This window comes from Arctopsyche grandis, chromosome 4 (genome assembly GCF_051622035.1).
Source record: "Arctopsyche grandis isolate Sample6627 chromosome 4, ASM5162203v2, whole genome shotgun sequence".
In the NCBI taxonomy this organism is placed as follows: domain Eukaryota; kingdom Metazoa; phylum Arthropoda; class Insecta; order Trichoptera; family Hydropsychidae; genus Arctopsyche; species Arctopsyche grandis.
In genome coordinates this window covers 25,112,324-25,140,321 of record NC_135358.1, presented here as the reverse complement: position 1 = coordinate 25,140,321, position 27,998 = coordinate 25,112,324, and the positions used below count along the sequence as shown (strand labels likewise).

Genomic DNA, 27,998 nt, shown 5'->3' with positions numbered 1-27,998 from the left:
TTCTTTTAAAACCCAGGAAAAGATCAGCCAAAGCGAGCACATCGTCTGACACTGTTCAAGTATGCTTGTGCCATGTGGTGGTACTAGGGACCCTTTACATGCTTGTGCAAAATGCATGCATGCAGTTACGTACGTAACTATGTACCTTAACACAGATACTCAAGAAATTGAATATGTAGTAGAAATTTCATAAAAATCCATTTATTTGTAAGAAATATTGTATTCATAAATTCAAATTATATTTGATTAAAATTACAACCATGGTTCCCAGCCGTTGTATGTGATCGAAAGAATTCCTGCATCTGTCGCTTGATTTATAAGGCAATTCACCTAAAGAGAATTCAATTTGTTTAAACTCTTAAAAGAATGTATGCAATTGATAATTACTAATCTTCATCACCTGTTGACTGGTAGTTAAAACTGTATCGGGTGCGTCTATCAAATCCCGGAATGAATCTAGAGACGCTTTAACAGCGGCACAATAATATTCAACGAACTCTGTATTCGTGGTTCTCATTTGAAGATCCTCCAATGTGATAACAGCCGGGATCACTCCGAATAATTTTCTCCTGCATTGATTTATCTATCAACAATTCAAAACCTCATTTACAATAAATGCAGATAGGAGTGGATCGATGTGTGCAATATGAAATGTATACTTTATCTCGTGGCGACCAATTAGAAGTAGAATTGCTCAAGTATGGCAACCAATCGATGGTAGGTTCACGCACAAAGACTTCCATAGCTGCCAGAAGCAGTTCTGAGTTTTCTTTGAACGCATCCAGAGACTGGATCATGAATCGTCTCAAATTACCTGAAAAACGATGTACATATTGTACCAAATTAAAAATTAATCCAACATGAGAGTTTTGATTCCAAAAGTTAATACCTGTTACACCGTGAGGAGCCGAGACTCCTATCAGTTGTGGTGTGAGTCGGAACGGCATCAGTTCTGGCACTTGTAAAACTTGTGTAGATACACTGAATGCACTGTCGAAATCGATTCCTATGACGCTACCAGTACGCATTGATAGTAAACAATTAGACATGTGCCGATCGCCAATTCCTGAATAAAATAGAAATTTTGTATACATGCATGTATGTCGAGTATAACAGAGCGTCTTATAAGTACATATATACCTAATATCCAATGTGCAATGTTCATAGGAGCCAAAGTCGTTTCGAAGTTATTCCTCATGAATATGAAATTCTCGGGAGACACGGCTAGTTCTAATAATTCATCACTAAAATAACAAAGGTGCTTGATTATTATGTAACTATTACAGAAATACATATAATGAGTGAGATGATTTTAATATGTACCGTAGATAATATTTAGACAGATCTTCAAGTGTTTGATTGTAGATTTGTTTAGATACATTCAAGCTCTTAGCTAAACATCCATACTGTTCCGGTGTACTTCCGGTTCTTAAATTTTTAACATATGCATCTTTTTCTTCTCTAAGCTTCGAAAGTTTTCCTAAAAACATATTTATTTGTTTATTATATATTAATTTCTACCATAGGTGCCATGACAGGTTGCCCCAAGGCGACACCTATGGTCAAACTTTTGTACATAAGCACTTAACATTATAATAAAATTATTATACAATACAACAGCGTCATCTATGGACAAATTCGATATACGACGAATTTGCAAGAAACACATTCTACACACAATGTATGTCCTGTATATCCTTTTTGACTTGCTATCGAAAGCAAGGGTATCATAAATTTAAAATCAAAGATAAAGTATACAAGCTGATAATATCGTATCCAAGACTATTTCTGAATACATATATTGATTTGTGACTGATTGTTAATAATGAAAAGTCTCATCTTCTGATTTTTTCGAAAATCCATGTATTTTTTTAAATTGACAATATTTTGAATTCATACATATGTATACAGTATTTAAAAGCAAAAACATACGTTTTTCATACTTTCGGTAGTACCGGGAGTGGAAAATGTCAGTTTTTTGGAATCTCAATTTTTCATACATATAATTTATAAAATAAGATTTATTTAAAACTTGCCTCTATTTTTAGGCTTTCTAAACACAGCTTCCCGTAGTGTAATACAATTGTTTATCCACTGTATGAGGCCCATGTCCCAAGATAACGGAATCACTTTGTATGTGTTTATTTTCATTTGAAACGAACCAAGAGAATTGTTCATCAAATCAAATAATTGTTGAATTCGCTCGTCCTGTCTCAAATCTTCGCCTCGTTTGATTAAAAACGTGTACTTTTTACCATCTGATCCGACAACATTGATGCGGATTGGGCAACGCATCGATGCGAGCATATAAACCTAACAGCAAATAACACATTTTAAAAGTAGAATACAAATGTATTATTGAATTGGAACGATTCTTACGTCGCTTTCGAACTTTGCGATTTTGATATGATTTTTAATTTTCGAATATGTCTCGTCGAAGCCTCCATACTGACCGAAAACATCCAACATGCTCACATCGCTGTCTCCGTACGAAGATAAATACGGACTGAAATCGCCAATGCTGATCAAATTCGACATCGGTTTCTTCTGGTTCTGATCACAAATTTTTATCAGATTTTTGATTTTTTCTAAGACATGAGGGATTTTGGTTTCATCTGCGCCTGTAAATATTTAATTTAAATTACTAACAGTAGCAAAAAATAATAAATATCTTCACCGAATAATATTTACAAGACTTCCAAGCTTCTTTCAAATAAGATCTATTTCCAAGGATACATTTAAACCTTGAGCCTCGAATTTTAATATTAGATTGTTCATCGGGGAATATGTCTTCAAACAAATCTTCAAAAGCTGTATCCCATCGATCTTTATCTAAAAATAGTAAAGCAACCAATTATACATTCTTCAACACAAGTATATCGTATTAAGTATATTATAATATATGTATGTAAATGCAAACCTCCACTCTGTAGAGCTTTAGTAATATTAATTAGATGCATTTTAAATATTATAAATGGTTCACAGACGCCCGCTAAAGCCTTAACTAGAATTTCTTGATCATCTTTTAATAAAATCAGATCTAATCTATAATTAAAGTAACGCAAATTAAATATAAAATCTCAATAGAACAATATATAAATTTCTATTGCTGTATAACCGTTTGATGATGGAATCCAACTCTTTGAAATCGGGAGATTTCGTCTTAGTCCAAGTCCGCCGAGATACACGATACTGATGCACAATGCTCTGTGGATATTCTTCAGCTAAGCCCACCACTAAATCGAGCAATGACTCTTTCAAAATGGGTAGATAGGTTAACAGCTGAGATACCCACGGTATGAATAACCATTTCGGAATATCAGATACCTGAAACACCATTCTATTTAAGATACACAAATACATATGTATATTTTATTAAGTGCACGTGTAAATGTGTTTGAAATACCCCGTCTTTAAATATTTGATTGATTTCACTGTCGTCTGACGACTCTTTCAATTCGAGCAATAATACTGGAAACATTTTCTTAGCTTCTTCATCGCCGTATTTCATCGCATGTAAGATACTTGACACAACATTTCGAGCAAATGTTGACCTTTCTTCCAATGTTTTCGATTCATATTCTCGGTTCTTCATTTTTCTGCAGTAATTAGCCATTGTCATGTAGGCGCCACATAGAGATTTAATTTCAGGGCGATTATTATCACGTGTGCTTTTAATGGATTCACTTTGAAGTGCACACTTTCTGGCGATTTCTATAGATTTTTCAAAATACTTAACACTGTATTTATCCAGAACCGATTTCAACTGCATAGAGTCTTCAACTAAAGCGTAGAAATATATTTTTGTAGTAAAATAAATATTTCAATTTTAATTTAATAACAATGTTCAAACCAACCGATGCCGATAATAGATTCATCAAATATTCCTTTACCAGAAATGACTATGTTAAGCCTTTTAATGAGAGTATTTAATTCAGTTGCGTTTAATTTATTTGAAATCGAATAAATTTCATAGGAATTACTAGCTGCATTGTTAAGAAAATTTTGAAATATTTGTGGATAATCATCTTCGGCTAATTGAGCCCTTTTTTCTTCTATAAAAGTAACAAACGTAATGAAAAATGTAATTTGTAAATATCACAATAAGTATTCAATAAATTAACAGATGTATAAATACGCATATATACCCCCAAATTCCCAAGATCTGATGTGAAGATCTATTTTCGCGTTCAAGTTGTTCTCGTTTAATGCTTGTAACTTTAAAGATTTTACAAACTCTATATCGAATGCAAACACATCATTTTCCAAAAATCTAAAAGTAAATTATAATTAAAAACAAATTCAATTTATTTTAACAGTCAACAAATCATATGATCTTACTTGAATGACTTCATCTTAAGCAAATATTTATTAGCTAATAAATAGTTTGAATGTTCAACGGCAACTTTGATCAATCGATGCTCAGCTAATTTTTGTACGGCGGTCATTTCATTAATGACATCTTTCAAACTTTTTTGCTCGTCATGATCAGACTCATCGGCAATGTTGGATAAATGTTTCTGTACGCGTGATGTAAGAATCGATCTAAAATTTTTATAATATTTATATAATCGATACGATTAAAATTATTTACAAAAAAAATATTTAAAAAGTATTTAACCTGTGCGTCAACCTCAAATCCCAAAATACCAAATCGTCTTTAAACATAGGCAAAACGTGTTTCCAAGTTGATAGAATTCTTTGAAAGGATTTACACAAATCGTCGACGTTTCGACGAGATATATTGAAACACTCTGTTGATACTTCCACAAAACTATAAATTTCTCCCATCTAAAAATAATAGTAATTCTCAACGAAAGTTTGATATTTAACCAATTTTATTTAAAAAATATTAACCATTTGTATATTTTTCAAACTGTCATCAATAATTTCACTGTTGGTGTTGAAAATTATCGTTCTATTATTTTTCGACAGATATTCTTGTGTCCAGGAGCGTTTTAACCATTGCAGACTATGTTTGATGAGTTCTAGAGTATTTGCATCAAATTTAAACATCGCTTTCCAACTGGCCATCTTTGGCGATAGTTTCGTGTTCAGGTATTTAGCCTTTTCAGGATCGCCTAAAAATTATATCAATAGAAAATCCCACACACTTTTATATACATATATTACACATCAAATAAAACAATTGAGGATAAAATTCACCACTCCAGTTGTTAAGATATTTATCGAAATTTTCCAAGTGTTTTCGAAATTCCATTTTTTCGTCTTGTTGTATCCGTGTAAATTCTTTCACCGGATATGTCAACGACAGTCGGTGAATGTTGGCATCAAAAAACATTGGTAAAACGAAATTTTTAGTCCATGGAATTTTCCATAGATGATTGTAATTGAATAATTCTTCAGCGCCGGTCATAGTATCCATTTGATTGTACTGATTGGAAATTGTCATAATGAAGCTTTCCCAATTTGATAGTTGAGCGAAGCATTTGAAATATTCTGAAAAAATCAAATCTATTAGTACTCACAGACAAGTAATATAATATATTTTATTTTTATTTATTTACATATATCCACAATGATATTAGAGAATACTCTAACGCGTCTCTATGACCAGACATAAGCATAATATAAATACTATATATAAGAAAATTAGCGAGACATCTATGTCAGAGCATCGTAACTTGTGTACCGCGGTAATATGTGTTCCCCGAACAGCACTTCGGCCTAATGCGTGCGAGTGAGATCGCGTGTGAGGGAGAAAACCGATGTTAATTAGTGTTTTGTCCCTATGCATATACGGAATAACTAACGACTGCTGATGAAGTACATATGTATGTACGTAGCGGACAAACTCTACGAGTCGTAAACAATGTGTGCCACGAATATCCAGAGGTTACGATGCTCTGATCTATCTTATAGACAGGGGCATCATCATTCAGGAGGCCCCCCTAGATTTGAATGGGACTATACTCGTTGTTTAATGTATTATTATGAATAAAATGATATTATAATAACAAAGTTATAGTTTTTAACATTTATTTAATACTAATTTTATATTTTTTAGTTTAAAAATAAACGTTCAATGTATTTTCAGGAGATTATTTTGTACTTAATAAACATGCGTTTATATCCAAATATCTTAATATATTTTTTAAATTATTTACTATTAATTTTATTGATAAAAATATATAAATAAAAAATGATTAAAATAGTCAAAATTCATATACACTCATTTTTTTAATATAATACACCCCCCCCTAGAAAGTCATTCCTTACTAGTCAAAAATTTTGACCACCCCCCCCTTGGGAAAAGCTGAAATGACGAAAAAATGAAATTATAATAAATTTTTGAAATCATATTCAAATAGTGGTGACATAGTGGGTAGGATGGTTTTTGACAATTTGATGGAGCAACCGCTTAAACGATGAAATCAGATCAATTGACAAACTCTGATAGGAAACGATCGACTTGAAGTCACAAATTTTCAAGTCTGACCAGCGGCATTAAAGATTATACTCAGAATAAATTCTTTTCCATCGCCGTTAGCTTATGGGATCGAACCCAATGACCTCTAGGTGCTTAGTATCAACGCAACCAACGAGCCATGCTGCTGGCTTAATATGTTTGTATATTAAAAACAAATATATAATAACTATGAACCAAAATTCAATTTCACCTTCAGTATATGAGACGTATAGGTCGTTAACATCCGTCAAATCTAAAGCTTCTTCACACTTCTTTTGGAGTTCATCCCATTGATAAGTATATTTCAGTCTGTATATTTCGTCTTCCAGTGATAAATGAACATCAGTGGTTACGTCGATTTTCGCTCTAACAAAAATAGGTAATAAATTTAAAAAATAAACATTGAAAATAATAACGGAAAAACAAAAACAAATTTTGATTCACTTTTTAGCAGGATTTTCATGATTATCCGATTCAGAACCCATTTTCTTCTCTTCGAGTATTAATATTCCGAGCCATTCAACTCCACACGTTTTTGCAGCATTGCCGACGATATAATCAAACTGGTCAACGTCGTGACAATGTTCTAAACAGGAGCGACATATTTGAAGTAGTGCTCCAGCAAGTGGAGACGGCAAACTGACGTTGATCCCATGTTTCAGAGTTATGAGGGCAGAGCATGCCGAGGTTAAATTGAAATTTTTCACACTCTTCAATGTTTTACAATCGTTGTTGGCAGAAGTTGAAACACTGTCGCCTTGATTTATATTTAAAAAATCAGTAAGATGATTTTTAATTGAATTAAATAGTACGATGAAGAAATCTTTAGCTATGATTTCGTCACGCTATAAGAAAAATATGTTGCAATTAGTTCGATTATTATTTTATTGTTATTTACTTCAAAGGTAAATGATGATAGCCAGACCGTTGCGCGCTTACTAAAATCGCGATCGTCAATACGCAACTACAAACATCACGCCAACACGATTACAACAAATAAAATATATAGTAAAACTACAACTTAACTATATAATACACAACAAATAAACTATACGTGATTCGGGTTTGTTTTTTGTTCGATGATGTTTGTAGTTTTTGTATCGCCGAGAGCCTAATGATCGAGCGCGGTTTAATGCAGTGCTACTCAAACTTTTTCAGTTGGCGGACCAGCATATATTTTTCAGTAATTCTCACGGACCAGCATCATATTTTTAAATAAAAAAGTTATATATGAATATGAGTGAAAATTTGTTCATATAACAAATAAAAATAATATTAAATATAAGTAGTAAAATTTATTTTGTTGAATTCAAAGAAGTACAATATCTATATATCATATATGTATGTACTTAGACAAAGATGAAAAATGAAAATGAAAAAAAAAAACTAAAGAGACATGAGCTTGTTTGTTATTAGATAACTTATACAGTCGTGGTTTTATCAAAGACAATTAATTCCACACGTTTATGAATATTTACACTATTACGATATTTTGTCTTTATTAAACTAATGGTTCAGAAACTAGTCCTGTAAAGGTAAAAGAGTTTCAGTGCATATTCTTAAATATATGGGAAGAATTCTGCTTTCAATTTGATCTAAAGGGACGCAAGTGAAGTTGTGGTTTCAAAACACTTTTTCAATTCTTCATTTGTAGTCAGATCAATTAGTAAATCTTCCAAATTAATTAATATATACGTAATAGTAAGCTATTGTTTTAATTTATTTACTTCTTTGTGCACGGACCTGCTACCGCCGGTACACGGACCAGTACTGGGCTGCGGACCATAGTTTGAGTAGCACTGATTTAATGCAAGCGCACAACGATCGTGTAACCGTAAATTTGAGAATCACCGATGCTAATTCCAAAAGTGGGGTTAAAATATCATCCAAATTTATTTGTATATCAGGATAATCGCCGTCTCGGAATCGCTTGAAAGCTTCAACCGGCTTCTCTTCGGTTAGTTTCTTTTTACTTTGACTCTTTTTATAAGCAGCTTCATTAAAAACAAAATGTTATTTTTATTTTGCGCAAATTTACACTGTACATATTAAGTGACATAGCAAGAGGTGGCGATAACCAGGGTGCATCAGCTTTGGGGGCGTCGCGAAGGGATAACATATTTTTATTTATTGTCATATTTAAGATTCACTTCGCAAAGTACAATGTGAGCTGGTGACGAATTCAAATTCATCGCCAAAGTCGCCAAAAGCATTCGAGTTTATGGATGTTCTTAATAATCCGTCTGTTGAACATGCAATCTTTCTAGGCTTTGTATTGAAAACAATAAGAGCGAAAACACACTGAATGGTACTTGGTACGTGTTTTGTTTTAGATACTTTTAAACATGGGAAAAAAACGCAGCTCCTCTAGTCCATATACGTGGTACACAATCCCAAAAATAACCCCCTGGAGTGTTTTTGGTGATATTTTATATTTGTATTTATTCTAGCTTGACAGTGATCGATAACAGTGAATCTGATATTTGAAGAAATGTAGGAGAAAAATATGCACTCTATACGTGCAACTACACCCGAATTCGATTTGGGGAACACCCACTTTCACAGCGGGGAGCCAGCCAAGGACATGACGTTCCGTATCACTCAGTGTGTTTTCGGCCTAATGTGGCGCCAAATTTGAGCCTGACCGTGAGAGCGGAAATTGCATTTGAGACGATACCTTTTATACACACTAATATATTATATTTTGTCTCTGAACGTTCGAAAATACTACGAATTAATTGAATACAGATATTCTTGTAGTTTACTGTTTTACAAATCGATATCATTTCGCCATAAAATAACGTCTATAATATACATATATATTATAATGTGTACATGTGTCTTGTGTTTTTTTTCTTAGGAAATTTTATATGTGAACAAATATGATGAAATTAGAAGGGATGGGGGTGCAAAAAAGAATAATTACCCCGGGCCTCATTTACCCTTGCTACGCCACTACCAACACAACAATGTCTCACCTATTCCGGAAAATTTTATCGCTTGCTGATTTTTATCGGCAATAAACTTTTTCCTCAATCGTCGTTCTAAATCGTCATGTATTGGTTTTTTATACTGATCATCTTGACTATAAATAAACAATAATTTTAAAATATTCTAAAAATATACATACTAAAATATATTTAAATCTTACGCAGGTAATGGCTTATAGGTGCGTCGATGTATGAGTTGAGGTTCCAACGTAAATAATAAAGAACTATTCATTGCTAGGGTAAAACCATCAGATGGGTCAGACTTATTTTGATTTTCACGTCTTAAAAAATATCGAAAACAATATAAAAATTCGAACATTATTCAAATGAAATTATAATAAAATGCAGAAATTCATACATTGTGCTTTTGTCCCATAGTGTTATGTTGAGACTCTCCAATGTATTTTGTAAGAAAGTATTCTTTTCGTTATAAAAAGACTTTGAATTAGTATTTACGAAGGTATTCAAGTGTTTAATGACTTTTTCACTAATACAACCATCTCTTGTACTCTGGTGCAGCACTGTCGATGCTAACAATTGTGTGTTGAGTGTTTCGGCAAATGATGGAACAATAGTGCGGTTCTGAGTTTGTTTCTTATCATTCCAACTGAAAAAAAATTGGCGTTTGGTAAAAACATTACATAGAAGTGCGTATATTTCAATACTAAAAACAATAAATAACACACTTATAATCTGTGTAGTTACATTCTTCAAGTGGACGATCGAATAGCTTTGACACGGTAAAATTGACATTCTGTTTACACGAGGCGAGTGCAAGTTTAGTCAGTCGGTTTAGAAATCTATTATCGCTTCCGATCTGATCAGCTAAAAATTCTCGAACAATATCCGACCATCTGTAAAAAGACATCAAAATGGTAAACGGATTATTGCGCAAATTGCGATCGCGCACACGACAATCGTTGCCGCAAAAATCGCGAATACGGAATATCTGGCACTGGAATTCTCGTTAGTACAATATTTCGTGTAGATTGATGAAGTTTTCGGGTGCCAGATGTTCCGTGATCGAGATTTTAGATGGCTTTTTGCGGAATAATCACAGAACCATTCAAAATGTACATAATGTTCAAACCTATCATGCATATGATTCTCGGAAGAAAAGCGATCACTCCAATAAGAGTATATTCTCGTTTTCAGTTGAAGATCATCGTCATCTAATCCACGTAGTAAGGCAAATTTTATCGCCTTTCGATCCTGGGATGATACAAGCCCAGCATAATTAATTTGCACATCGTCCAATAATAAACACTTTTCATCAAAATTTGCCGCCCTTTTTCTAGACGTTGCAGAATTTTCACTCGAACGATTTGAATCAATGCAATCTTTCATTTCTTCCCAAGTGCATTGTTCTAAGTTCATAGGCCTCAGTTCTGAAATCAGTACAAATTTGAGATAATATAAAACACTAAACCTTATTGACATATCATGTTGACTGACCATTGTAAATCTTCATTAATATCTCATAGACAGTATCTCTACATTGGACATCATTGTGTATAGTCAAGTCACACACGAAACTGATATCCTTCACTAGAGATACAACTTCCGGGACTTTCAAGTAGTTGAAGACTTTATTTATAATATGAAGAGTCAATAGGCGAGTTTCCTGATTGCTCAGAAGTTCATCGAAATTAAAAGCTTTCAATTCTTTATATAGAGTAGTCGTGTCTAATATGTGCATTGAATCGAATAAGATTTTCAGACACATATTCTTATACTTTGCAGGTAATTTAGATGTTGACATTATCGTCTTAGAAACGAGCGATTCGTTGGAAACTTCGATAAAATGCTTCTGAATGTTAAATAAGCATTCAACAAACTTTTCAAACTGTGTTTCATACCACTTATTTAACAATTTATGGATTTTCTTCAAGTATTTTACAGCAAAGTGAGTATCTCCGCCGTCATCATCGATATTCAATTCTTTTTCTGCAAAAACTCCTGGGTGAGAATTGGATAATATTTTCAGTGAAAGTCCGACTACTTCAGCACATGACTTATACGTGATCCTATCGCTGACTTTTAAACAGTCTAATATAGCGTATTTGAAGTTCTTAAAAGTATCAGGACTATCCCATAATGCAATATTGTTTACGAGAACTGCAGCGGATATTTGTATTCCAGCTTTTCTCGTTTCAGTTTTATTTGTTGCTTCTAATTTTTTCAATATTAATTCAGACTGGATATTCAAATTGGCACCCCATTTGGCGAGCATTTCCTTGAGCAATTCTAAACATCGTCTAAATATGTCTGCATCAACATTGGAGGGGCTAATTTCGTCTATAATTAAGCCAACAATCGAAGAAGCATCATTTTTATCAGTCAGCTGTTGTGGTAAAACAAGATCACTCCAAGACAATAATAATAACAACTGCAAAAATTTACAATATATGAAATTATTTTACTTTTGTATAAATAATTCGAAACGGATCAAGTTCAAAAACACATTAAGGATATCTTTAAGCATTTAAACGACTTTATTTTCATGATAAAAATCACTGTGTTCTCGACCTTGTCAAATTGAACATAAGAAAAAATTGTTTAATTACAAGACAAATATCTAGATGATTGATTCCGTCAGCATGTGAAGTACATCGATCGTGTATTACGGAAAGAATGGATTTAAACATCATATTTGCATACTTCTTAAAGACATCACGCATGTTGTCTACAACCTATAATGATAATAATACAAACAACGATAGTATTAATTGCAAGGCAAATTATATGTAAAATAATAAGGTTCTGCGACAAATTGCTCACGGACCTAACACTCAGCGACATATCGCTCACGCGACAAATTGCTCACAGACATACCACCCATAGATAAATGGCTCACGCGAAATTACGCTCACGGAACAAAACGCCCACAGAATAATTCATACCTACAAAAACGTTATTTTCTACACAAAAATATAATATATACAAACCAGTTACAAAAATTTTTCTTTAGACATGATAATTAATTAATAATTATAGTTCATTGTTAATTGTTCGCTGCGTATAAAAATGTATTACATGGTGTTTTCCAGGTATCGACCCACCATTATCGTTTAAGCAGGTAAATCGAAACAAATGTTGGCCTTATATTACAAACGTAACTGAACGAAAATCCTTATTAATACAAAGAATTATTTTTTTTTATAATAAACTCTGTACTTTGTGAATAAATTGAGATTAAACTGGTTTGTATATGTTTTATTTATTTATGTGATAGGATAGTGTGTTAATTCGTCACGATGCGTTTAATTGAATTTTGGAATAATTCTTGTGTAAAAAATAACGTTTTTGTACGTACGAATTATTCAGTGAGCGTAATGCTGCGTGAGTGATTTGTCGCGTGAGCCATTCATCTGTGAGTGTAATGTCCGCGAACGATTTGTAGCTTGAGCGATATGACGTTGAGTGTTAAGTCCGTGAGCGATTTCTCGTGACACCAAATAATAAGACTCACCTGCACTAAAAATAACCGAACATTTCTGTGTCTCGTCCGATCACTCAGAACGTCAGTTATAAATTTGACCCACTCCGAAGAGCAGTCCCCTTTCGATGACTGTTCAGGTGAAAACATATCCGAAGTAATCCTATCAAGATCTTGTACGAGTCGACAAACTGTCGCCATACACTCATGATTATTCAATTCGTCGTTGGTCAAATCCAACGAAATCATATGGATATCGCTTTCCTACAAAACCAATCTACTTAAATATCACTGTTGTATATACATATACAATGCATACATGTATTGTATTGTATAAACAACATTGAAAACATACATGTATTCCAAAATGAAAAAAAATAAAGTGTACCGGTTCGATGAGGGTACTGTTGAAGTCTGGTTTGTCAGCTATTATTGCATGATTGTAGTCGAATGACAATATATTTTCTGAAAGGGTTTGTCTTAAAAAACGTTGTACGCCGCCAACATTTGTATTTTCGATCGACGAGGTGTTTGTCGCCATTAAAGTATTGATAGAATTTTGCATATTAAATGTAGAAACCCGACCACGATTGGAATTGATTTGTTTTGTCGGAACAGAATTATTTTTCAGTGTTGAATCTATTACCTGAAGATAAATTTAATATGCATAAAATATTATCAATTTTCATTAAATATAATATATAGATCTATTATAATTTTACTTTATTAGTTTTGAATGGAAATAGGTATTGTTTATTACAATCGATCATTCCTTCCCAATTGGATCCTTTAGAATTGATTAGAAACGTGTAAAACTTTAATTCCTCTTTAGGTCTAGCTATTGTTATGGCATATAGACATTTATAAGCCGCACAATGTGACAATCTAAAATTTTTAGCTCAGGTATTATAAAGAATATAATAATAATTCATTTTGTATCCATTTTTCATGAAATATTGTATCAACCTTAAAAACTCTTTAGTGCTGTCTTTAACGATTTCTGCCATAACATCTTGAATTTTCTTTTTTTGAATTTGAAAAACTTTCGTGAACACATCCTTAATAATCTGAGCAAATTGTCCCTGACTACTGACATTTAAATTTTGAGCAATTTTCGATTCTGGTGAGTTTAATTTTTCCATTGGTATCTAAAAACAAAATAAAATCATCAAAATATCGAATCACTTCTATGTTAAATATTTGCATGTGTACTCACTTTAACAAACATGACTTCTATTATTTTACAGGCACTAATCCAATCGACGTAAGTCCTTTCGACAGCAAATTGGTTGGAACCGGTCGAAACATTTTTATCGAAACTATTTAATATAATCGAAATTTTCGCAGCATAAAAATTCTGTAAAATAAAAAAATCATATATTTACATCCTAAAACACACAGTTAAATTATTGAAATTTTTGATCAAACACATAATTACTTCTAGAGTGTCGACTGATGAATCTAACAACAGCGGTATCATAAATCTATTGATGATATTGTATTGCAAATTTGGTTCGGTACAACCTCGTACTATATTATAAACTCCTTGTAAAACAGCGAGTTGTTCCTCGCTCGTGAGACGCTCCATAAAAGATTTTAGTTTGTGCGTGATTTGTTCATCACAAATGTGATCTCGGTCGGCTAGAATTAACAAAGAAAACATACAAAATCTACAAGATATGAGCTGTTATGTTTTAAAGTGGCAATTTTCAGTTCCAAAAAACACTATTTCTGTTTGACTTAATTCACAAATTGTTATTACTTATTTCAATTTGATATATCCAGAATCTCGGTAAAGCAGAATAAACGTATTACAAGCCACCAGTATTTTTAAATATCGTTAAAAGCAATTATATTTAATGTTTGCGAGATATTTCTCGAAATGTAGTGGACTTAATTAAAACTGGTCAATTGTGTTATGTATTAATATTTTTGATTTTGTATTCTAAGTATACCTGCGGTAAGTTTAATTATACATTCTAGCAATATGAACGATCCCGAATTTGCCATTGATTCTAAAAGTGCTTTAATCGCCGAAAGGTATTTTGCTCGGGCTTTAGAGTGTTCTTTGAATTCATAACAACTCTGTGGAAAGTTTTCGCTCAAAGCTTCGACTGCATTCCTGGAAATAAATAGGTACAGTTTATTCAAATGAACCATGAAAAAGAAATAATGAAAAAAATTTAATACAACATACGCAGCAACTTCAGAATACCAGTTTTCTGAACAACCCGATTTCAATACAGTCGGCAGAAGCACAATCAACTTCGATTTCCATTTTAAATCTACATTTTCATTTTTCAATGAATCGAATAACCATACATTTAAAGTACATTCACGACGACCGATCAAATTTAGTGGATTCGGTAATGCCATAGCAAGGAGTGAATACATTCGAATCAAAGTTTCAAACTCTGTTACACCCTGTTCTATGAAGAAAGGCCAAATCTAAAAATCATATTATATATATAGAGAAATATGCGCATTCAACATTATATATCATTTACAGCTATAAAAAAAACACTTACTTCAATAATGAAAGATGTAAGATTATTAAGGAATTCATCATTCCGTATATTATTCTCGCATGTACATTTTAAAACAGTTTCTATCAATTTGATGATAGCATTTTTATCATTATTTAAAAACTTTTGTTTACAGATAGTAAAGAAACTCTTAGCGTTGGCAACAATGTACGATAGTATCCCATCTTCGAATTTGGCAAAACAAAATTCACCGTATGTTGTAGAAGTTGTCTCTTTATTGACGTTATACAAGCATGTACTGTTCGTTAAAACACTAATGAGAGTCTTTTGATTGATACGGTTTGATTTCAAAATGAAGTTTAATATATTGTTGAGAGATCTTACGAAAGAAGATGAATGTATCGAAGATTCTCCTATCATTGTGATGCCGCTACTCTCTTTTATAAATAGCAGATCGAACAAAAGCGACAGATCGAAGTTGTGAAGTTCCAATGAGAGCTTGCTGGCTTTTTGAGGATCAATCAACGATATTATTTCACTCAGTACATTTAAACAATCATAGTTTGATTTGGATTCGTTAGCAGGATCTTCTTTAAATTGAATGAACAATTGCTGCAAACGATCTACTAATAGATTTTCAACACTGCACCATACATTGCACGTTTTATTCTTCAAATTAGACACAAACTCCTGAACGCTCCATATACGATGGTCGACAGTCCTCTTAAACACCGCCAACTTGTGTGAATCGAACAACCAAGATACAATGGCACGCGACACTGAATCATTAATTGTATTCATAATTGTGTCAAAATCCAATGAATCATCCGTCGATGCGAGGAATACAAAATCGATAAACTTCCAAACGGTTTCAAATATTAAATTTTCAAACAAGTACTTTTGAATTCTAGTACTTCTATGATCCATTTCGGTGTTCGGATTAGATAAAGAGTCATAGATATTGTGGATATCTCGTTTTGATGTAAATACTAGAAAGGCATCAATTTGTAGAAACATATCGGCCACGTTGAACGTATCCATGAATGACACATCGGATGTTAGTAAATTGTTTTGCACAATTATAATACAAATATCAAGCGTAATATAAAGACTGCGTACAAATACAATGAAGTCGTTTAATTTCATACATTCCATGTCGACGTCTTTGGAAAGATACGAGTCATATTTAAAGTACTCATCTATGACATGATTCACCCCGTCTTTTTCTATCAGCTCCATTACGAATTTCTGCGGTGAAGAGGAAATCCTCGAGAAAGTTTCGAAACAGCGATTTGCCAGTAAACGATTGGCGCTTTTCAATTGTGACAATAGCCATTTTAATATGGGTGGAATCGTCGCGTCTCCGAACTTTGGTGGTCTCCGTCTCATAGCGCTGGGCTTTGCGAATATGGAGATTTTTCGTTCGAGACATTGCAAGATCACTTTCAATACTTTCATAGCCAGATCGCTCTGGGAGTCCGTGCATTTTAGCGTCAAGCTCGAATTGTCGCGCATCGATTCTATGCTCTTCACGGCACTGTAGAGCAACTCGGGCAGGTATTTGTCGATGGCTGAATCGAGCACGTACAGTTGTGAAATTGCACGCCTGAATACAAGGTATGCCCCATACTTCTTATGACCTGAAAATTCCATTTTTATTCTATTAAAATACTCCAACAATCTTGATAATGAACTTAACGAGTAGATCGGAAACAATTAGGGCGAAAACACACTGGATGGGACGTCATGTGTCCTTGGCTTCCCGCTGTGCACATGCAGAATGAATATTTTTGGGAGGTTGCACGTGAATGCATATCCATATGCAACCGACAAGTTTCTCCTAAATTTCTTCAAATATGGGATTCACCGTTATCGATCACTGTCAAGCAAGGATAAATACAAGGATAAAATATCACCGAAAACACTCCAGGTGGTGATTTTTGGGACTGTGTACCATGAATATGGGCTAGGGGGGCTGTGTTTATTTTGCATGTTTGAAAGTATCTTAAAAAAAAACACGTACCACGTCCCACTTAGTGTGTTTTCGCCCTTAAACGACTGCTATCTTGAAAATAAGCACTTCAAAATTATATTTACTAGATAAATAAAATCAAACTACATAGCATTATGCTACAAAGACATTTTTTACATGATGATGTGACTCGGGTGAGCTCAACACTGCATAATTTCTGAAATTCGTTGAATTTCTGCTAGTATGTTATCCTTCAACTACTGGATAGTTCGAGTTCGATGAAGATACACTTTCTTCTTCGAATAGTCCCACAAAAATAAATCGCACGCAATTAAACCAACACAAAACATCTCGAGTTCCACAAATTTGCTCAATATCCAGTAGATCTCATCTGAGCGACGTTATATTAAAAAACTGACATTTTGGCATAATGTTATACTACCATGTATGTACAAAGTTTGCTTTAATTTAAGTAAATATGTATTTAATTTTCAATTAAAATGTTAACTTTCAAGATTTCGTCTAAAATATAATTCTGCATAAAATATAAAACAATTTCCACAATAAAAAAAATATTATCACCATCTGGATGCAGCATCATCTGGCATAATGTTCTTAAAATGTAAGAAATGCTTTGCGGCAAATCTTTCAACATTTGTGCTGAAGATTTTTTTATACACCACGCAATGAATTCTTTAATGGCTTCGCAAGACATGTCTTGAATTAAGTTATCAGATGGATGAGAACTTCCTTCCTAACAAAAAAGCATTAATTTAATACATTATCAGGATGTTATTTATTTAAATATGCAGTGACGCAACATACAAAAAGAACAGATATAAAATTATTCATTTCAATGGATGAACCGTCATTGACGATAGACAACCAGTGACAGGTCTGCTTCAACAGTGGAACGAACATGTTCGAGATGGACTCATCTGGATCGGCAGCCAAATACAACAAAGCAGTATACAATTCTGATTGCACGTTAGCAAACGATGATCTATGAGACTTTGGTAAAGTTACACCTGTGTAAAATCAACCGAATGTATATTAATTGAATGTACTATTTTACTATTCGATATTTAAAATTAAATTTAGGGCAAACCTGTTCCATACATTATGAGGATTATCGAATGGATGGTCTGACAAGCTGTGATCCTTGTATCGCGATTGCTGCTGTGTAGAGACAAATCTTTCACACGCGGAATCAAACTATCTATATAAATCTATTGTATTAAAAATAAATATGTCGTGTTATTATTATATATTACAGAATACATATTTGAAGTATAAAATGTCTTATATTAATTTACAAATAAATTTTGTTGATTTGGACACGGAAGTGATAGTTTAAAGTTTTTTGTGAAATGTTGTAGATTTTTATCCTCTTGCTGTAAAACTTGTTCATTGCATTCCAGAGAGGTCAATGTTTTTATCGTCGAAGAGTCAAGTTTCCCTAAAATATTGTTAATCATAATGTTTTGACTAAAATCGAAGTAAACGCATATATGTACATAAATTTATTAAATAAAAAACCTAAAAATATCATAATACGATGTTGAAACATGGTTAATTGTGGGCTCATTCCATCGTGAAATACTTTATTCGGTTTCGAATGCCTTGCTTTGTAAGAATTCTTCTTTTCTAGATTACTCATTTCTGATATGCTTGTAGAACAAAGATACTCATTGAGTATTGGTAGAACCTATGTATGCAATAAAAATAAAATAAATTTTCATACTTTCTATAACAATTAATCTTTTTATAGAAATGTGATACCTTGTGGCAAATCAATTTGAACATATTCCTCGACAAATGTACATCCCATTCCTCAAGCACATCCAAAGCATCTACAGCTAAATTAAGATTCGTTTTTCCCAACGAAAATACAATCTGTTAAAGAGTTTCATTAAGTAATTAATGACATAAGTAAGTATATGTATATAAGAACACAAGTATTGATTACCTTAAAAGCATCAGTGGCATTCTTAATCAGTTCGTCATTTAGTATTTGTGGAGGAGTTTGCAGAAAAATTAAGGCCGATCGCAATTGAAAAAGTCGATCGCCGTTAGTGATAGTAAGATCCTGAATTTAATTTTATACATATTTAATGTTTGCAACGAAATGAAAATTAGAATTAAATATTCTAAACAGCGTTACCTTCAGTAAATCAATTATAATTTGTCCAATATTTGACAACTCTTCTGATTCAATTAAAGAAATCATCTGTTCTTTATTGAGATCTTTTATTAGTTTTAAACTAACTTCTAACACTTTCAGGTATCCTATTGCGTTGAAAAACTTCTGCCGCCCTTCTAGAATTAACGATAGAATTGGTTCTATCCATTGTATAAACCACTCAGTAGTCCATTTGAACGATAAAACAGCGCAAGTTAAATCGCACACGTTCGTGAAAAATTTATAATCGTGTGGATATTCTGGAGTTTCGAATGAATCAATATTTGAAAATTCACTCTCATCCACATCATTACTCAGTTTAGACTGAAATATATTATATAAATTAAATAAAATCTCATTTGAAGAGTAATTATTAAAGAAATTTACTTGCCATGGGAATTATTTTCGTTGAAAGATCTAAATTTGGTAATATTTTCAATATGGTTACAATAAACTCATCATAAACATGTCTGGCATTATTATTAGTAGTATTTTGATCAACTTGCATGATTGATTTCCACAGTGGCATGAATGTTTCATATGTTAAGAAATTGTTATTAGGAAACGATTCACTATCCCAATACAATGAAGACGAGACAAAATGTTTGCAGCTTTCATTGATAAAATACGAAACTACTATCTGTGGAAGATTATTATAATTTACAAATATATTCAGTTCATATGAATAATAATTTAGCGTATACTAACTATACCTTAATATTTATCACAGATAAAGATCGTTTTAAAGCATTTGTAACAAAGTAATGTCTATGAGGAAGGCACTTGGGAAAATCAGATATAAGTGCAAAAATAAGCATTTCCATATTGTTATCCAAATTAATGTTCATCACAGTGAGAGTTTCAATATGATTACATAGCTGAAATATAAAAATAGTTTAAATATGAAAACTATACAAAATCGACTAAATTTACACAGCAAAAGGGGATTTTAAGAACAGATATTATTATAGAAGATAAGTTGAAATTTAAATATGTACATATGTATGAAAATCAAAATTGAGACATTAGAAGTTTTATTAATTCACAAAGGTTTGTAAGATATTACATACTTCTTCGATTCGTCCAGTCGTTTCTTCATTGGCTGTTTCTGATATTGGTAAAGGCACATTATTGTCTGTTTTATAAAGTGAAAGTGCACGTTGCGTAATTGTTTCAGCGATTTCTTTAAACTCTTCGTTTTTGAAAAGCGTTTTACAACTAGATATAAACGTGGCGAATCCTTTCAGTGTTATATTAATTTCGTACGAGTTTGAATTGAAGCTGATATCAGCGTCAGCACGCTTATCTGATAAAATTGTTTTGAAATGCGACATAAAATACTGCAATGTCATGTAATGATAAAACTTTTAATTTTTAATAATATTTTTATTATGTAATGAGTAGATTATTATTTACTTGTAGGCAAGCTGAATTGTTTTCACTGGAATCACTAATCAGTAATGAGTTTCCAACATATTTATAGTATGAAATAAGCGCTCGACAACCTGTCTTTCTATCGTCACGATTAGAATGATGCATCCATCGTAACAGAAGTGGATGCCAATATCTTCTATCGTCTTTTAACCAATCTTGGAAATGTACACCGTGGTGTGTTATGATGTCAATTGCGGCTGTACAAAAAATAATAATTGTAAATTCATATCGATTTTTATTTCGAAAGTAAGATGAAAATTCACCTCTGGCATGTCCTCTTCTCTTTTGATCTTTCGAATCAGAAAAAATTTTGATTCCTTTATAAATTAGCTGGTAATTTTCACTAAAGTTAAAAAGGTATTCGGAAAAACCTTTGAAGCACCCTTCGAGTAATGGAAACGACACTTTAGCTTTACCTTCAATGTACTCTTCTATCGTCTGAAGAATTGACTTGCCAATATCTTCTGAATGATTGCCAACTTGTTCCGGATGATTGTGACAAAGTATACCTTAAACAATTATCATTTAACTCTCAATTTATCAGCAAAATATAAAAGAAACGTTATCATGTATAATACGGATCGTTAATTCGGATTCCTATGAAGAAAATAAATTTCACAAAATTTTTCGAAATAAGTTCAGATATCAAATAAATATTTAATTCACCAGCAAGTTCATATTCTTTTGCCATCACTGTTGGCTTTTCATTTTTCTTTTCGAAATGGATAACGATTACTTCTAAAATTCGACTGGTCGTGTCTGACCAAGAGCCTCCGGCGATTACTATCAACGTTGTAAGACAAGATTCTTTTACCTTGGCTGTACAAGCACTCTTTAGAATTCTTAAACTCACCTGTAATAAAAGAAAATTAATTTAAAATTGTTATTTTATTTTATTTTATTTTATTTTATTAATTGAAAAATCAACAGACAGGATGTACAGAGATAGGTATAAAAAACACAAAAAGTAAATAAATAATATATGTAACACCCGAGTCCAATAATAGATTTTTACAAAAATGAAAAAGATAAATATAAGGAAAACAAATTAAAAAGTAAAGAATAAAGGCATGACAAAATATGTAGTACATTGCATAATTAAACTATAGTATTAAAATATTTGGAAAAGGTTATAAGATAGAATATAAGAAGAAATTGAAATTTACAAATATAAAAAACAAATGAAAAAGGTAAATACAAAATAAACAAATGAAATGGAAAGGAATGAAAGCTATAATATGATTAAATAGCACATTACATAACTAAACTAAAGTATAAAAATAATGGAAATATTGGAAAAATAGAATAGAAGAAAAAATGAATCAATCGGTCAAGATTCTCTTGATGTTAGACCTGAATTGATGTAGGGAAATACCAAACAGATCAACCTCATTCAGCTCTCCGTTAAACATACGATAAACGCGCTGCAGATAAAAATATTTTTGGGAATTAGTATTGAAAGGATCAAGTGAAAAGAGTGTAACGCGTCTAGGGTATCGAACTGGGATTCTGAAATTAACCTTATTCAGTAAATCAGAACAATCAAGGAAACCATTTATGAGCTTAAAGAAGAATATAGCATCAGAATGTCGTCGCCTGACAGAAAGATTGTTAAAAGAAAGGATTTTTAAAATGTCGGAAACAGTAGAATGGGTATAGGTAGGAAAAAGGTAGCGTAAGGATTTAATAAATTTAAGTTGAACTTTCTCAATACAATTAATATGGGATAAATAAAAAGGTGACCAGATAATTGAGGCAAATTCAAGGTGAGACCTTACAAAGGAAAAATAAAGTAATTTTAGTACATAAGGATCATTAAAGGGTTTTGTTGAGCGGAGTAGGAATCCAAGAGATTTAAATGCTTTGTTGGTAATAAAAGAAATATGTTCAGAGAAATCTAGTTTATTATTGAGTATTACACCAAGATCCTTAATAGAAGATGACGTGTTAAGGATTGAATGATTTAATTGATATTGATTAGTAATAATTGACTTATTTCTAGTGAAATTTAAAATAGAGCATTTTTCTAGATTAATAAAAAGATCATTATTTAAACAATATATAGAGAATCTATCTAGATCTTCTTGTATCTTATGACAATCGTCTATGGTGTATATAGGTTTGTAAATTTTTAAATCATCAGCGTAAAGAAGTATAAAGGAATGTTTGAAGATGTATGAGATATCATTAATATAGAGTAAAAAGAATAAGGGACCTAAATGCGACCCTTGTGGGACACCGGAAGGAATATGTCTAAGTGATGATCTAAAACCATTGAGAATTATGATTTGGTGACGATTTAGTATATACGAAGAGATCCAACGAAATAAATTTCCTCGGATTCCAAGGGACCAAAGTTTATTGAGTAAAAGGTTGTGATTGATTTTATCAAAAGCTTTAGAGAAATCCGTATAAACGACGTCTATTTGGATTCGTTTGTCCATATAAGATGTGAGAGTACTAGTGAAATTAAGCAGGTTAGTCTCTACCGATCTCCCCTTAAAAAAACCATGTTGTTCAGGTATAATGTAGTTTTTGAAATTGGAGAAAAGGAAATTATAGATAATTTTTTCAAAGATTTTACTAATGACAGATAGTTTAGATATAGGACGGTAATTCTCAATAAGATTCTTATCACCTTTTTTAAAAATAGGGGTGATGTAAGATAATTTCCAATAGTCAGGAAATTTACCGTTCGACATAGAAAGATTGAAAAGGATTGTTATGGGAAGAGATAATGGGACAGCACATTTAACAAGGAAAAAAGAAGGCAAACCATCACAACCCGCACCAAGATTAACATTGAGAGAGTTGATGTGACTGAGTACAGTAGATAAGTCAAAATGAAAAGTAGATAAGTTACAAGAAGAAGTATCTGTATTAGAGATAGAAAGGTTAATGGTAGAATCACGATTGAAAGTGGAGTCAAAATAGTCAGCAAAAATGGTACAGATTTCAGAACCATGTGAAGCCGACTTATTTCCATAATACATTACGGAAGGATATGAAGAGGAGGTATTTTTTTTTGAATTTATATATGACCAAAATGATTTGGGATTAGTTTTAATATTATTTTGAATAAGAGAAATATAATTTCTAAAGCAGATTAAAGAATATTTTTTAATTCGAGCTCTTAATAGTGAAAAACTTTGATAATCTAAGGGATTTGAATAAATTTTAAATTTTTTATGGAATTTGTTTTTTTCTTTTATTATTTTAATAAGAGACGATGTAAACCAAGGGGGATATTTGGTACGCTTAGATTTAAGAGTAAAAGGGACGTGGCATTCAATAATATTTTGTAAGGTATCGTAAAATTTTTTACAAGCTAAATCAATATTTAAATTGGACAAAAGTGAATTCCAATTGATATCGCTTAAAATTGGAATAATTGTAGCATAGTCAGCTTTTCTAAAGAGGAAAGTTTTATTATAATTATAATTCAAGGGTGAAGATTTGTTGTAAATTATTGAGATGCAAAAGGATAAATGATGAGAATCTTCATGGATTAGCGTAGAGTCAGCACGAGAAATATATAAGGGGAAACTACTAATAGCTAGGTCAAGAATACGATTATTAGTATTTGACAAATAATTGTATTGATAAAGTTTATTATAAGATAAGAATTGAGTAAAGGAAAGGGAAGAAAAATTAATACAATTGGAAGGAAATAGATGCAGATTTGAGTCGTATTTTGTCCAATCAATAGTGGGAAGATTGTAATCACCGAGTAAAATGAATCGATCCTCTGGATAATTGGTTATTAGATCAGATACTTTATTTAAATGGGTAACTAATAGAGTTTGGTGAGAATTACCAGGAGGAATATAGACAGTACAGATATTTAGTTTAAAAAATTTAGTGGTAATAGTAATCCAAAGGTCTTCTGTGGAAGTTAACCAATTATTTTGAATGACAGAGGGTAGATTATTTTTCACAGCTATGATTACACCACCACCAAATATTTGGTTATGAAGAGAATAATCTCTGTCACGTCGAAACACCTGATATCTGGCATCAAAAAACTCACTATTATTGAATGAGTCATTTAGCCAAGTTTCTGATAGACAGATAATATCATAATTATTAACTAATACATTTTGAAGAAAAGAGTCAGATTTAGTTCGGAGACCTCTGACATTTTGATAATAAATGACAAGACGATTAGAAGACATTGTAAAAAAGGAAGTAGATAGAGCACGTAGTGATATAAATATAAATATCCATATGCATAAATGAAAATAGATATATGCATATAAACATACACATAACTGCATACACAGATAAAGATATGGAATTATTAAGCAAACCATCCTTGGTGATACCAGTTGAAATGCAAAGGTATACATGGACACAAATATAAAAATGAACTCGTACCTTTTTTAGTTTATGAGTAAAATATATGTAAATAGCATAGTTATATAGTAATAATAAAAATAATAAATTATATAGCCATACGTACATAATTGTTTGCACATACATTATAATATGTGATGCAGACCAGTAGACAATAAATGCATAGATAATTATTAGGTTATTAAAATTTAATATTGCACTTAGTCATTTGATTTTGCAAAGATCTGATTCTTTTGAGATTTGTATGATATTGGAGCTCGCACTTTTTTCTAATCATGATCTTGCAATCTTTAACCCACAAGTAGGCGTAGTTATATTCAGTTTTCAATTGGCGTGCTCGCTTCAATAATAATTTATTCGTTGGTGTAAGGTGATCCGTTACGTATAGGGTGGTGGGCGGGCCTGGAATATTGATGTCGTTGGTGGTGATGCCGCGGCGGGCGCGCACGGCCGCCATCAGCAGGTCCTTACGACGGCGCTGAGTGAACCGTACGACCACTGATGACGTGCGCACACTCACATCGCTGTTGCCCTCTCGCTGTTGCTGTTGCTGTGAACCTGCAACGCCCTGGGACGGGTACGGCCGCACACGGTGTATGGTGTCAATATCTGTGTCGCACAATTTGTGACCCACGACAGCACATAAGTCATATAATATAGACACTAGATTTTCACCCTTTTTCATAGGTATGCCGGATATTTCTACATTGTTTTTTCTAGAGAATTGATCTTGCAGATTGTTTTCTTGTTTCAGTTCAACAATAGTATTTTGCGCCTCAATTAAACCTTTATTTACATCAGAAAAGCAGGAAATTTTCTTTTCAGCAGTGGTTAGTCTCCCATCAAATTCATCAGACTTAGCCTCTATTGTGAATAATTTATTGTTTATGTCTGTGATTACAGATTTTATGTTTTCAAACTCATTTTTCATGGTATTAAAGTCTGCTCGAAAGCATTTAATTTCATTAAGTATATCAAATAAAGATGGCTGAGGACTGATGACTGAATCTTGAGAACTGAGCATTAGTGATGAGGACTGAGACGGCGGAAGGGGGTTAGGATGGATACGGCAAGAAACGCATCGCCATTTTTCCTTATTCTTTGACGTCATTTTTTTGTATTTTGTTTCCGAAATCCCCACACAATCATGGTGGAAAGGTTCTTCACAAAGCTCGCACAGCACATAATTAGTCAACAACACAACACTTTTGCATTTATAGCAAATCATTGTTAAGTATTATTAGTTATTAGCGTCACAATTTATAATTTAAATAAGAGAATATTCTCAAAATTTCGCACAAAAATATGTATGAAATAAATAGTTTTTTGTTTAACAATGTTGCATTATGCTGTAATATTGTAAATATGCTCTGGGTTCGAGAGTTAATATATAATTTCAGAAATCAGTTTGATCACGTTCGTTGCCAAACGAATATTATTTGAAGAAACAAAAGAACTTTTTTTTTTTTTTTTTTTTTTCTTCTTCTTTTTTTTTTTTTTTTCAAGTGAAAATTATCTTTAAAATATAACCTTAGAAATCAGTTTAACCACTGTATTTAATCACAATTGCAAAAATTTTAATCAAAAATTAAAGCAACACCAATAACTCTACACAATATGCAAAGCACGACACCATTAACCGACAATATTTACGAAAAAAGCATCCAAATAGCGGACGAGCAAAACAACGAACCAGCTAGTTATTATGCTACCTAGCAACTATCATAAATAGATAATCATTAACTATAAACAGCGCTCACATTAACAATATCATCAATGTGCAAGTCCATTTTCATTTTGTACTCGCTCCGGAGAAATATGTCGAAAATTTTGAAAGTCTCACACACAGCTTCTCGAAAAACAGAATCGATAAACACTCCCTGGATGAAGGTGACTAAAGTCATAGGATTTTCTTGATCTTGTGACGTGAATAAATTTGATATTGCCAAATCTGAAAATAGATATCTATTATAATATAGAATGTACATATGTAGGTGAAAATTGTGCACACATGAAGGGGCCATGCTACATTTGAAATTTTATCATGTAAAAAAGCAGAACCGAAACTGAAGCTGTACCTTTATTACATTATATGTATTAAAAATGTGTGACTGATTTATTTTTGTAATTTGAGTACACATTTTTTTTAAATTACCAAACATATATTTATTTGTATATATGTATATTTAAAACTCATTAATTCGATCGTTGAAAAAGTTACAGTTTATAAATATTTTCTGATATCCTTTTGAAATTTGTTGACAATAATCTGAAAATAATTATGAAATGAACTAAAAGAGTAATTATGAGTTAATTCAAACTGAAAATTTTGTGAAAATTGAACCACTTAACATAAAGTACACACTGATGTCATGAATAAAACAATGGAATACACTAGCGATTATAAGCTTTATTAACTAGGGTATATGGGTCATTTTCACATGACAAATAAAAGGTGGACAAGTTCTAACCTGTGACGGATGACGTGAGTTGTTCGGATAGTAAAGAATTGACATATTGCAAGGAACTAATAGCGGAGCCCCCATCTTGGCGCTCCACGGCTATCCTTAATAGTCGCAAAGTTGCTACATATTCCATTTTAACAACATCGATTGCACTCGATAATCTGCAACCGGTTGCTTCGCAACTGTCATCTGTCAGTTGTCAGATTAAAACACAATTCGCGCTACAAATTGTCGGCTTTTATCT

General features: G+C 32.3%; 1 protein-coding gene across 1 annotated transcript; it reads right to left on the bottom strand.

Moving 5' to 3' along the window:
- Positions 1–7: 7 nt before the first annotated feature.
- On the bottom strand, positions 8–27,998 carry LOC143911205 (DNA-dependent protein kinase catalytic subunit-like). The gene is made up of 53 exons (XM_077429989.1): positions 27,761–27,998; positions 27,050–27,240; positions 21,600–21,786; positions 21,197–21,442; positions 20,916–21,130; positions 20,570–20,839; positions 20,213–20,377; positions 19,891–20,139; positions 19,482–19,823; positions 19,287–19,406; positions 19,100–19,213; positions 18,857–19,025; positions 18,634–18,776; positions 18,426–18,546; positions 18,143–18,345; positions 17,900–18,071; positions 15,388–16,985; positions 15,057–15,307; positions 14,815–14,981; positions 14,298–14,500; positions 14,076–14,216; positions 13,826–14,007; positions 13,582–13,744; positions 13,248–13,505; positions 12,893–13,123; positions 11,988–12,113; positions 10,876–11,809; positions 10,511–10,808; positions 10,107–10,274; positions 9,779–10,027; positions 9,582–9,701; positions 9,409–9,515; positions 8,282–8,424; positions 6,875–7,275; positions 6,642–6,796; positions 5,167–5,460; positions 4,858–5,081; positions 4,622–4,791; positions 4,342–4,545; positions 4,149–4,273; positions 3,858–4,055; positions 3,407–3,783; positions 3,119–3,327; positions 2,921–3,045; positions 2,692–2,832; positions 2,380–2,621; positions 2,037–2,313; positions 1,324–1,480; positions 1,141–1,244; positions 890–1,066; positions 660–814; positions 401–583; positions 8–330 (listed from the first exon to the last, which is right to left on the bottom strand). The coding sequence occupies exons 1-53, from the start codon at positions 27,885–27,887 to the stop codon at positions 253–255; spliced, it is 12,369 nt and encodes a 4,122-aa protein (XP_077286115.1). The 5' UTR covers positions 27,888–27,998; the 3' UTR covers positions 8–252.